At 51.2% G+C, this 12,984-nt stretch overlaps 2 protein-coding genes across 2 annotated transcripts; one reads left to right on the forward strand and one right to left on the reverse strand.

Moving 5' to 3' along the window:
- Positions 1-98: 98 nt before the first annotated feature.
- On the reverse strand, positions 99-3,430 carry N7533_002194 (DEAD/DEAH box helicase; the record flags this gene model as incomplete). Its single annotated transcript, XM_057098844.1, has 9 exons — positions 99-130; positions 187-301; positions 360-780; positions 853-1,299; positions 1,352-1,513; positions 1,566-1,737; positions 1,789-2,275; positions 2,328-2,510; positions 2,570-3,430. The coding sequence occupies 9 exons, from the start codon at positions 3,428-3,430 to the stop codon at positions 99-101; spliced, it is 2,880 nt and encodes a 959-aa protein (XP_056963980.1).
- Positions 3,431-7,675: 4,245 nt separating this feature from the next.
- N7533_002195 (DNA-binding E3 ubiquitin-protein ligase SNT2) lies at positions 7,676-12,683 on the forward strand (the record flags this gene model as incomplete). The annotated part of the gene is made up of 3 exons (XM_057098845.1): positions 7,676-8,213; positions 8,346-11,471; positions 11,539-12,683. The coding sequence occupies 3 exons, from the start codon at positions 7,676-7,678 to the stop codon at positions 12,681-12,683; spliced, it is 4,809 nt and encodes a 1,602-aa protein (XP_056963981.1).
- Between the last annotated feature and the right edge of the window lie 301 nt (positions 12,684-12,984).

A 12,984-nucleotide genomic window follows, 5' to 3' on the forward strand; every position in this document is an offset into this window, starting at 1 on the left:
TGCAAATATCAAAAACGCCTTATGCATATGCAAACTTCGATGAAAACCTATCATGCACCAAACCAAATACCAAGTCCTTTTATTCAAAGCTTCATGGCTCATTCCTCTAATTGGACTTGCATTTCCTTGTCTAAAGAGAGAGTAAGATTAGCAAGAAGTTCTCTCCACGATAGTGATTTAACTTACCCCATAGTTTATTCGCAGAAGCAACAATGGTCTCTGCTTTGGTCAACAATTTGGCGGCATATCGCTCCGATTCTGTTGGATACAGCTGGTTTTTCTGCGTCTTGCGAGGATTGACCTAATTGTCCAAGGATTAATATCTCCCTTCACTGGGTCCTAAGGGGAGGGAGACATACCATCATGAGGATTGGGACTAGATCTTTAGGATTTGCCTCAGCAAGAGACCGTAGACCTTTGAATCCATTCTCCCGAAGCAGTCTCGCTGTCCAGCTTTTGACAAATGTGACCTGTGCCATCTCGAGTAGATCGGCACGCGCGCCAGCTTCGAGGCGATCGCGCATGTGGTCCAACACAGCTGCCAACATGCCCCAATTCATGCGCTGACAGAATTTGACAATTCCGGCGGCAAATCCGTGACATTGTTGTGCGAGAGTCTGGATGGACCCACGAGGAGTCTTGTAACGCTGGGAAATAGTTGCTAGAGGGACTTCGTTACTCAGGTCGCGAAGTTGGAAAGCGGTATAGGTGCGACGGTATACACGGGCTTGTTTGAGCTGCTCTGGGGTTATTTCCTTTAATGATGCCCCAGATTGTACCCTATTGAATATCAGACACATATGAGCAGAGAAAAACAAAAAAATTTGGCCGACTGGGCTGGTGGTCACTCACATTGTGTTTACAAATCCCGGTTCAACGCCAACATATTGAAGGGCACGAAGGCCACTCTCATCCAGGCGATCCAGCTGGTCTCGAAAAATCTGCCAGTCGATTGGAATCTGCATAGCCACTTGAAGAGGAGTGAACATATAGAATATATGCATATCACCATCCATAACGAATGCTTCAAGTGCCCGCTTGAGTTCCTCGTGCACGTAAAGTCCATCTTCAGGGGAAAAGGCCGAGGCTACAGTGGCCTGGCCTAACAGGGTCGCTCCATATGACTCGTCATCTTTCAAAAGTAAAAGGCCTTCGTTAATGAGCTCTTGCAGAGCGGAATTCATGATACTGTACACCAGCTTCTTGTCGAGTGAGAGGTAGAGCAGAGTACAACGCACGTACTCCTTGATCGCTTCGCCTCCCGAGACCAACCCTGTTGCTACAGCCTCGAGGAGTGCCCTATAAATGTCAGCCTTCTGGTTCCAATGAGGTCGTAAAATAAAAATCCTACCTTTTCAGGCCTCTCTTCTCTGGGGCCAGGCAGCTTGCGATGGCTGGCATATCAGCATCCAATAGATCGCATACCGCCTCAAGGTCGGACTTGACACAAATCAAATAAGTTTCACCAGAGCTGTCCTTGCCTTTGCGTCCAGCTCGTCCACACATTTGACGCCTGTCATTGTCAGCTTGAATTCATCGCAGATATATCATAGAGATAGTCGCACAGCATTGCGGGGCCCACCAATTCTCGCCCCATTCGAGCGCCATTGATGATGACTCTTCGCGCAGGAAGATTCACGCCAGCAGCAAGACTGCAGGTCGCCACAAGCACTCTCAGTACGCCTTGATCGTAAGCCTGCGCAATCAGCTCCCGTTCCTCTGTTGTCATGCCAGCATCTGTGCAGGTGTCAGTCTTGCAGGGTCACAAACTATCGGGTATTTACTGACGATGGAATCCAGCTCCTTTGATGATTGTTTTCTGGAGAATCGGGTCCAAGCCACATGAGAGACTTCTTAACTCTGCCAAGAGGTCTAGTCGCTTGTTCATTTCATCAGTGCCTTCCGTTAGTGAAGGCATCGCCTCACCTATGGTGGCGGAGTGGACTTGACATGCCCCCCGACTACCACAGAAGACTAATGCTCCGAACCCTGCAGCGGCAGTTTCAACTGCCAATGCCACCATTGAATTTGTTGCAGAATTGGAGAGCTCCTTGTAAGCAGATGCTTCAATAATCCGGTGCGGAGGAACAGAGTCTTGCAATTTATTCGATGCTGATGCCGAGGCTGTCAGCTTTGAAGCTGTTTGGAAAAGCTGTCTTGATGTCGCGGCCGGGTAGATGACATTCTCGTAAACCAGGTACTCGTCAATAGGAACCGGTTTATAGGTGGAAATGTAGAACTTGGCATTCATCCACTGTGCCAACATCTCGGTATTCTGTTCCTATATTAGAGATCTCCAATGCGAATAGAAAACCTTGTCAACATACCGAAAGAGTAGCACTCATGCCCACTATTTGAATATCCTGCTGGAGCAACAGCAATTTCGTTACCATCAACTCCAACAAATATCCACGATGCTCATCGTCAAGCATATGTAGCTCGTCGAGCACCACAACGCCCAAGTCACCAATGCTACAATCTTCAATTGCTGAGTTTATCAACGAATTGGCCTAAAAGTCTCACGTCAATAAAGGCAAATTCCATACAATAACACCCTTGGAAAGCGCACCTTCTCTATGGTACAAACAGCAATGTCGGTATCCGCCCATGTTGTAGTTGTCCGGTTTCCGCCGAAGAAACCAGTCACTCGGACGGACTTTTGTAATCGCTTCCATCGTTTGCGGGCGAAATGAAATTTATCACCATCGTCCTCGTCCTCATCCTTCTCCTCGGGGAGAATTTTCTCCACGCCCTGAACAATTTGACGCAGCCATTTAAGCTTCTCTTGAACCAATGCAACGTAGGGCAAAACCAAGATAGCCTTGCGGGTGGGATTCTCGATGATCCGTTTCAGCAGCAACACATCCGCCACTAGGGACTTGCCTCCACCAGTAGGGGCTGTGTAGACCAAATGCCGCTCGCCAGATAATAAACCCCGCGCCAAGAGACAGGATGCTTGCCAAGCGTAAATAGAGGTGACCCCCAAGGCAGCGAAGTTGGCCTTGAGAGCCGAAGGGAGTCCGTATTTGGGATGTGAAAGAGACAATAGGGGATTCTGACTGGATTCCGGGGCTGGTTCTCCGAGTTTATGCTCCTCATCCAAGCCGCTGGCGCCCGGGCCCAGATGGATAGCGCTGGCGATAAATCGGTTCACAGGAGGGGCCAGGGAGGCTCGAGCAAAGTCCAATGGGGCCGACTCTAGAATCGGCGGGTTGGATATTTCACTTAGACCCCGCAGGGCGATGCGATGTGAGCCTGCACCTAACTTATGGGTTTCCTGGGGGGATGAATCTATCAAGGGCCTCTTTTGTCCTGCTACCGGGGCTACATTATAGCCACTAGACGCCTGGTGACGGGCGATATCCATGGAGGTGGTAACCCCATGGGATTGGACTGGTTGTCCCGTCGACATGGTCGGAACACCATTCATCGACGCATGGGAAGAGATGGAGAAAGCTTCTCAAGAGGATCAGAGGATAGAAGATTCATTGGAACCTCTTTTTTTACCCTCGCCTTTCCAATGTTATTCTTCTTGATCTCGACGCGCCGGGTATGGACAACCATTTGAGGCCTCAGGCACAGTTTATGTCATGGTAATTAGTAATCGGTTCAGTTCCTGGTCGCGCCTTCCCCTTCGGTTTGGAGCCGCAGAGGAGGGAGGCACGGGTTCTAGGGAGTACATCTACTACATGTAGGATCCTATTCATCACTGTACGTCTGCACACCATGGGCCCCTTGCACAAGACCGGCATTGATTCCACGCCATGCATCTTGCGCATGCAGATCGAGATATTTCAAATGATCTGGGGTTGGCTGACGAATACCTACTCTGCCAGTGGTAGTTCTATGTCCTTGTGAAATCAACCAAAAGTTCTGAAATGTAGAGCCCCCCTCTGATCTCGTGTTGTTTTCAATAATAAACCTCATCACGATTAGGATGAATTGTGACCAACGGAATACAATTGTCCAGAACTCCTTTTCCCAAAGCTTACTCTCGACACTACCTAAATTTAGGAGCTGGCGCATCCCACTGCCCTCTCCGGTCGCGTTGGTGGATCGTAGGCGACCAGCCGACCCAATGGAGTTGCAGCAAGTCATCGGCTAAGGTCACAACTGTAACGGATTTTTCGACCGAACGTGAAACCGACTATCGCCCCGGTGTCAAGATTCGAGACAGATTACACATACTAGTAGTGATCGACGGGGAAGAATTCAATTAAAATGGCCATGCATCGGAGGAATGTGATGCACCTGTGCAGCTCCAGGGTTTATCTGGGGCGATCCAGGATACTCTAGAAATAGCGAATACTAGTACGTAGTATTATTACTACTAGTAATCCAGGGCTTCTATCCCAGATATATATTCACAAATTTGCAACTTCCAAGGTTTGAACTTGAACTTGAAGCCCAAAGCTGCAAGCAATCCTGGTCACGGTGAAAACTACTACTAGCTAAGTAGTGAGACCTAGCTACCTAGTAAGTACCAGGTACAGGACTGGCATACTACTACAGGAGGAGTAGTAGTAGTAGTAGTAGTTGGTCTCCCTCATCCCCCAGGGCCTTTTGCCTCCCTATATATGTCATGGTACTACTGCTACTATATCATATAAATCTACTGATCTGGTGCTTATGTAGGTATTTTCCAGCGAAACGTGGGCCAACCGGATGATACCCGCGTGTGTGCGCAGTCTGAAAGGAGAAGCGAGATACCGGTGAAGTGCTGAACGCAAAGAGTCCCTGAGGGGCCCGATCGCACCATCACAGGATGGCTCGATCGCGACGGGTTACTCCATATATATGGTGGATAGGGGCCCCATCCTCTTCTGTCCCTATCTCTTTTTACATCCAGGGCTGACTCGACTATAAGGCACTTACAGAGGTATCGTACAACGTAGAATAACATGATCTTCCGTGGAGCATATTACCCAGTCCGGAAACCCCATTGACCGGCACGTTCGAATGCAAGGTGGCGACACGCAACAGCCGCCGGGAGCAAATCATCCTCGGCCACCAGCGGATTCTTCTCGGCAGCTTGGATCTTCATTGGACCGAATGGGCGGTAGAAGTTTAAATTACCCAGGAGATGCGCCCCCCCCCCCCGTATAGACTGTACCGTGTGTACGGAGCACATGAGTCCATTCTTCCGAGTTAATGATACTCACCATGGTATGTATCTGGTAAGTATCGGAATCGAACCATCTGTTTCGCTGGCGCCTTTGTGTTTCCTGCTGCCTCTCTGGTGGTTCAGGCGCATGGTTTCGATGGTGACCGGCACGGTCCATGCCCTTGCTTCGCCTTGTCTTTTCTTTTTTTTTCCTTCTTAATTTTTCCATTTCTTGTTTCGGCTTCGTGTTGTTTCGATGGTCGCTCACTAGTCTTTGGTGCCTGCGATCGGGCAATACATAGCATCGACTAGTGCCCACACTTGAGAGTCTTAATCCCAAATTGGACTCCCACCTACCAACCACCCTTGGAGGATAAGGTGGCCACTTCGATCTGTGTAATAGATATTGATCCGACTAGGATCGACATTAGATTCAGAGCAACATTACCCTTGTGCCTAGAGTTAGAGCCCGCTGGTAGCCTCTGACTCGTCATCACATGGGCAATTCCTTTACATGGATGTCAAGCTCGCTTGTAGTGAAGTGGCACAGGGCCAAGAATCAAGAGGGTAATGTACATACAATGGATACACACCCAAGGTACGGGACCGTATGTATTTTTGTTCTTTACCCAGGCAGGGATCGTGTGGATGGAGGATGTGGAGTCCCTCAGTGCTAGTGCCCTTGCCATACCTTTACCACAACCTGCGATATCAGTCGTCATGAACGGTTTCTCGGGTGTGAGGGAAAATACTGGCTGCCACCAGAGGGCTCCATTCCTGCGACTGGGCCGTTCTTGAATGACCTTTTCTCTTTGTATTCTCGCGAACAGAGGCTTGATTCTATATCAAGACCTAGGTATGTATTTTCCTGTCCCTTGATGGTGAAGGAGAGAGGTCAAACCAAACCTCACACAACAGTCAAACTTTAGCCAGATCGGAGGGGAGTAGTTGGACCGGTCCCTCTCGTCTCTTGTTCCCGGGGCCAACGCGTACTAGTATCCTTTTCCTAGTGGCTCTTACGTGACAACATTCTTCATCGTCATTACGGGAGGAAGCCATTTCTTGGCGAGAGAACCGTTCAAATTAATTATGCTATGGATGCCATTTACTCTCAGCTCATAAAGCAGCCCGTACTAGTGCTTCTATTTTATTCCGTAAATCGTCTCCATACCTTCCTCCGGTCGAGAGCTTGTAGGCTCCTCGTTGACTCGTGCGATCAGAGAATCCCCCACCCCGTAGATCGAGCAAGGGGAGAAGTTGAGAGTGGTCAGAGTGTGTCAGTGGCCACGGCCCAATACTTGGGGCAATCCGATCCAGACGAGATTTCTGCTTTTTCCCTTGGTTCGACAACGAGGATCCGTCATATTAACATATCGGGACTAGGGGCAGGCTCGGGATCCTCGACGCTTTTTTCCTTTCCTTGTCTTCTTCCTCTCCATCTTCCCGGGGTATTCTTTTTATACCAAGGTTCTGTTCAAGAAGAGAGAGAGATAGAGAGTGGGAGTCCGAGAGAAAGCCAAAAATTAAGAGGTTCTTGTCATTTCCTCCCCCCCTCTAATCCTGAACTATCTTCATTTTCGGGTGGCTGCGCGCCTGTTGTTGTTCCGCACTCTTCTGTCCTCATCTGCGCGTCTCTTCTCTTCTTGAACTCTCTTCCTTTCACACTACTCACTTCTACTCTACTCTACGCTCCCCTCCACTCTATTTCATTCCAATCCACGTCATTTTTTTCAAGTTCTTTCCTGTCGCCTCTCTCCACGAATACCTATACTACTGGTTAGTCTATTTCCCCCCTCCTTTATGTGCATCCATCATCTCCATCTCCATCTCCGTATCCCCATGGTCCCCATGTTCCCATTATCCATGTCCCTGTCCGTGTCCATGCCCATTCTACTTTCATTCCCCGATCTGGAGGGTTTCCATGTTTGCCTATCGTACCATTGATGATCTTCCCTCATCATCTCCCTTTCTCCCTTCCTTTTTCCCTTTCCCCCCCCAAACCCCAAACCCGTTAGAACACTCTGGACCACACCTTGATATCGGCATCCTGCGCCGCCCTTCACCCCTGCAGTCAATAAGATCTGACACGGGAATCTCTGGTCCACTCTTTTTGGTGTCTTGACGGTTCCCACTTCTTTTCCTTCTTTCCTAATTTTCCTGAAATTCCCATTTTCCACGATTGTGGTGTTTCTTGTTCTCCCACACTTTTTTTCCCCTGGGGAGATCCCTTCTTCACACTTCTCCCCCCCCCCCCCGTCCCCCGTCATTTTCTACTTTTCCATCTACCCGCTTTTTTTCAGATTTTCGCCCCCCCTCGGGCCCTTTCTAGTGTTCCCACATACCCGCATCCACACATGCATCGCGCCACGTCCAGGCGTGTTTGTTCTTGACTTCGTGACTGACATTCACCAGCTCTTTTGTTCTTTCTATTCACACCCAAGGGGTTATCGCGGGGCTTCATTCCCCCCACGTCTCTCTGAGCATTCTCCTAATTATCATCTTTCTTTCTTTCCCTTTCTGCACCACCCCCCTACTATATGACCTGCCGTGCATGAGGATCATTTGTTCTCCATGACCACCACCAGCTCCCCGGAGGCTGTGGCCGATCCGGCCGGCTCGTCCGCCGCGGCCCCTTATGGCACGCGATCTAGAGGTCGCAATGCCCCTCGGCCCAATTATGCAGAGGATCGTGATATGGACGCGGAATTTGAAGCTGCTCCCGCGAAGGGTGCCAAGCGGAATAGCGGCGTGGCCCTCACCAACATCGTTAACGGCTCCAAGTCTGACAGCGAGAAGTCCTCACCCACGCTACCACGAAAGACTCTGACCAATGGTACCGCGTCCAATCCAGTGCCCAAGGAATCCATTCCTGGCACTTCGTCATTTTCAGCCCGTCCAGATGATGCCAATGGGGCGGGCTCCATACGGAAACGCAAGGCTACCGTCAGCACCCCGGCCACCACCAACGCTGCAAAGAAGATCTTCACTGCCGCACCGGGAGATTCCGACAGCGGCTATTTTACCAACATGCTTAGCTTCGAGGCCTCAGAACCAATACTCAAAGATGGCCATATCACTGCCGATGATGGCACCACTCTAGGAATAAATGGTATGTTTCAAATTTCTGATTTTTCGTTACTCCCCATATCTCCGCCAATTTTGAATGGGTCATTTCCCCATCCAAGGGTGAAGCAGGACTAACAACATGTAGATCATGTCTATTTAATTTGTGAACCTCCAGGTGAGCCATATTATCTGGCTCGAATTATGGAATTTCTGCCGTCAAAGACCAAAGACTCTGGAGTGATTGAGTCATTACGGGTCAACTGGTATTATCGTCCTCGCGATATTCAGCGTCATAGTACCGACTCCCGGCTTGTTTTTGCATCTATGCACTCGGATACGTGTCCGCTTTCTTCACTACGTGGAAAATGTTCCATTCGCCATGTTTCTGAAATCCAGAATATCAACGACTACAAAAAGGATCGAAATAATTTCTGGTACGATAAAATGTTCGATCGATACATCCATCGCCTGTATGATGTCATCCCAACGAAAGATGTGATTAATGTTCCTGGAAACGTGAAAAGAGTCCTCCACGATCGCTGGAGGTTTATTCTAGTCGAAGTGGGCAAAGGCAAAGAATTGACTGGTGCCGTCAAGACCTGCAAGCGATGTCACCTTTTCGCCTCCGGCTCTGAATCCGTTGATTGTGCCGTCTGCCGTTCAACATATCACATGTCTTGCGTTCGCCCAGCTCTGACAAAGAAACCAGCTCGAGGATTCGCTTGGGCTTGTGCCCCCTGCAGCCGGGCGCAGGAGCGCAAGCTGGAAGCGCGCAACACCCCTCATGTGAGCGAGAACCGCGGCGAAGGCGAAGATGAAGTGATGGAGGAGGAAGAGGAAGAGCGTCACACGAATGGGGCTGTCAACGGAACCTCTGTCAGCACGCCTGCTGCAACCGAGGAGGAACCACAGCCTGAAACAGCAGAACAAATGGCACAGGCAAGGATGTGGCCCTATCGTTACCTGGGTATGCATTGTCGCGTGGAGGACGCCCTTGACTACGATGATCGAATCTATCCCCGTGCAAGCTCTCGACTCGGACCCAAGCACCAGGCTATTGTCAATGCCTGGCCCGGTCGCCCGGTGGAATATGTGAAACCATTTGAAGTGAAAAGGAAAGCGAAAGCTACAGGTACAAAGGCCGCGGGCCCTCTTTCCAAGGATGCCAAGGCCGCGCTGGAAGCTGCTAAGCAGGAGAAGGCGAATCGACCAAAATGGATCCAGGATCAGCCGTCGGGCTACATTACTCGCGGAATGGACGAACCAGTCACAATCAGCAACGGAAAACAAGCCCGCACTGCCGAACTCATGTTCAAGATGCCGACTTCAGACCAGATCCTAGTTCGAGGCGAGGAGGATGCGCCAGGATCGCATCTGAGTGATGCCGACCGCGAAGCATTCATCGACGACTACATGCGCCAAGCCAAGGAACTGGCACCTCACATCGGAGTTGAAAAGTACAGCACAAACTTTCTGGACAAGGCTCTACAATTACTATACGCCGAAAGCTTTGATGTGCAAGCAGCCCTGACCAAGCTCAAGAAGGTCAACCAGTACAAGGATCTCAAAGAACCACATTTCCGCCCGGAAGAACTGAAGCTCTTCGAGCAGGGAGTCGCAAAGTACGGTTCGGAATGGCTTAGCATCTATCGACATGTCAAAACAGTTCCCCACTGGGCCATTGTGCGATTCTATTACATGTGGAAAAAGACACCCCGTGGGAAGCAAATATGGGGCAGCTATGAAGGCAGGCGCGGGAAGAAGGAGGTTCGGCGCCAGAGCGTCGCAGCGTCGAAACTGCTCGATGATGTAGCCGACGATCACGACGATTCTGCCTTTGATAGCGGAAAAGCAAACGTTCTGAAGCGTGGATTCCAATGCAAGTTTTGCTCAACAAACCATTCCCGGCAATGGCGGCGGGCCCCTCTTGTCCCGCCCGGGACTGTTGTTCCTACCGATCCATCAGCAAAGAAAGACAAAGGTCCAATGCTTACCGTGGCTTTGTGTATTCGTTGTGCTTTGCTGTGGCGCAAATATGCAATGCACTACGAAGATGTGGATGAACTTGGCAAACGAATCGCAGCCAGCGGCAACAAATCCTGGCGCCGCCGTATCGATGAGGAACTGTTTGCGCAATTGCTTATGGGCGCTGAGACCCCAATGATCATCAACAACGCTACAGCGACCACCGCCTCCTCCATGGGAATATCACTGGAAAGCAACCCTCAACTACAGCTTGAAAGCAAGATGGACGCATCTAAGAAGAAACCACGTACGGAAAACCCGAGTGCTGCAACCTCGACATCGACGTCTGTCGAGCCGATGCCAAAGAAGAAGATGGGACCTGAAAAGGGCGTCGATGCGCCTCCTGTTGTTCCAGACCCACCCAAAGCAAAAACCCTTTCATGTGCCGTTTGCAATTCAGTTGAGCCAACCGGCGATGACCATATCTCTTGCCGGGATTGCCGCTTGACGGTCCACCGCAATTGCTATGGAGTGCAAAACTCCCGGCCTGGTAACAAATGGCTCTGCGATATGTGCTCGAACGACCGTAGCCCTTCCATTTCTACGACCTATGAATGTGTTCTCTGCCCTGTAACTTACACCGAGCATGATTTGATGGAGACTACAAAGAATAACAGTCGGAAGAAGTCGGACCGTGACAAGGAGAAGGAGCGTCTTGAGAAGGAAATGGTTCATGAGGCGATCAAACTCTACCGCCAGCGACAAGAAGCCGTCGGCAAGCCTGTTGGTCCTCGAGAACCGTTGAAGCGTACCGCAGGCAACAATTGGGCTCACGTCATGTGTTCCCTATGGACCCCCGAGATCAAATTCGGTGATGCTAAAGAACTCGAGCCGGCGGAAGGGTTTGGGTCAATTCCCAAGGACCGTTGGCGAGAAGTTTGCAAGATTTGCAAGTCGTCAAAGGGCGCCTGTGTTCCTTGCAGCTCCACCGGATGCAATGCGCATTTCCACATTGGCTGTGCTTTCCAGGCACAATACCGGGTTGGTCTTGATGTTACGCCCGTGAAGAACTCGCGACGCGACAGTGTGCAAACCGTCCGTCTGGGTGACGAAGTCGGAGCAGCTACACCTGTAATCTACTGCCCTAACCATGGTGTTTCGTCGGTTGTTCACGAAATCGGCGAGCTTACTGGCCAAGATGGATTGAATGCTCTGCAACTATTCGCCCAAACATACAAGCAAGCCGATCTCACCTTGACCGGTACTTCTCGAAAGGCAGCTTATGTGCAGCAATCGGTCATTGCACCACCACACCATGCTGCTGGCATGGGAAATCGTCGTGTCTCAACAACAATAAGCAGTGGCCTGGTAGCTCCTAAAGAGCCCCCCCAAACCTCAACCAGCTCCAAGCGAAGACGCAACAGACGAGATGGACATTGACACGGAAGAGCAACCTGCACCGCGTCCAAATCCCTGCCATACGACAGCTCTGAATCAGAAGTGTTTTCGATGCTCCACTGATTTTAGCCCTCGATGGTGGCCTTGCGGGCGACGCAACGATCTTCGGGCACCCTTGGCGACTGGAGTCGGTCGAGGCACCATGCACCTATCACAAAGTCCGTTTGCGCATCCCAATGGGGATGTGGGGGAGCAGCTCTACGAATGCCACAAATGCCACATAAAGAACCCCCATCCCATTGAGGCACCAGCACCAGCACCAGCACCAGCACCTGTACCAGCTAAGGCCCCGGCTCCAGCACCGACTGTTCCGTCGGCCCCAGTACCCGCGTCGGCACCCTCATCGGCGCCCGACCCACGGCCATCGCCCTATGCAGGCCAGCGCCCGATGTTACCAACCATGCGTGGCCCTACGTTCGTTCCGCATACCCATCCTGCTCCTGCTCCTGGCCCCCCTCCGGGCTCCGGTATCCTTGGACGCCCCATTCCACCTCCTCATTCGCATAGCGCACCGATGCCATTTGCTGGTAGCTTCGAACAGCGACCGGCGGGCGAGGCTCTGCGTAACGGCATGTCGCCACCTGCCTATCACGCAGGCCCTCCTCCACCTCCCCGCCATTTGGGGGCTTATCAACCAGGCCATCCTCCTGTGCCTCCCCCTGCGCACTATGGCAGCACAGGGCCACCTCCGCCGCCGCCCTCGCAGTCATACGGACCGCATACTAGTCCCTATGGTCCCATCCCAGCGCGCTCCCCGCATCTTTCGCAGCCTGGACCTCGCCCCTACGCCGCCTCTGCGTCCCCTCCCATACACTCGGTGACAGTGAACCGGTCGCCACAGACTTCCTTGAGCGCACTGAATGGTGGACCGCCGCCGCGCATGTACTCGGTCGATCGAATTGGGGCATCATCTCACTCTCCGCCCGTTGTCCCGGCGCATGTCAATCCCCGTGGGCCTACCCCGCCTACTCGCCCAGAAGACACACCCCCTTCTGTTATGGCGAATGTGAACCGCCACCCGGGCGTGAACGGCACGAGCACCGGGTCAGGAGCAAGCGCGAGCCCGTCGCTGAAAAACCTCCTATCCTAATCTTCCATCCCATTTCTATCTAAGCAGCCCTCAAATCGATCGAGGGTGCTCTTCACAACTGTATGATAACTATGTCTTTCTTTCTCCCGTTTGTCCGCATTTTTCTCTCTTTTATTTTTTCTCTATTTCCCTTTTGCATATGCGCGGTGTCTCGGCAAAAAGTGTCCAGCGAGAGAAAAGGAGATATTTCACCTATGATTTTCCCATGTCTTTGCGCATGTCCCGTTATCTATATCCCCCTTTTTTCTTCCCTCGCCTGATTATCTCCTTTGTCCACATCTGCTCGGCGTCTCAAATTATG

The sequence above is a fragment of the Penicillium manginii genome, assembly GCF_028828005.1.
Source record: "Penicillium manginii strain IBT 31320 chromosome Unknown utg000002l:1.0-5564898.0:1.0-5567710.0, whole genome shotgun sequence".
NCBI lineage: Eukaryota > Fungi > Ascomycota > Eurotiomycetes > Eurotiales > Aspergillaceae > Penicillium > Penicillium manginii.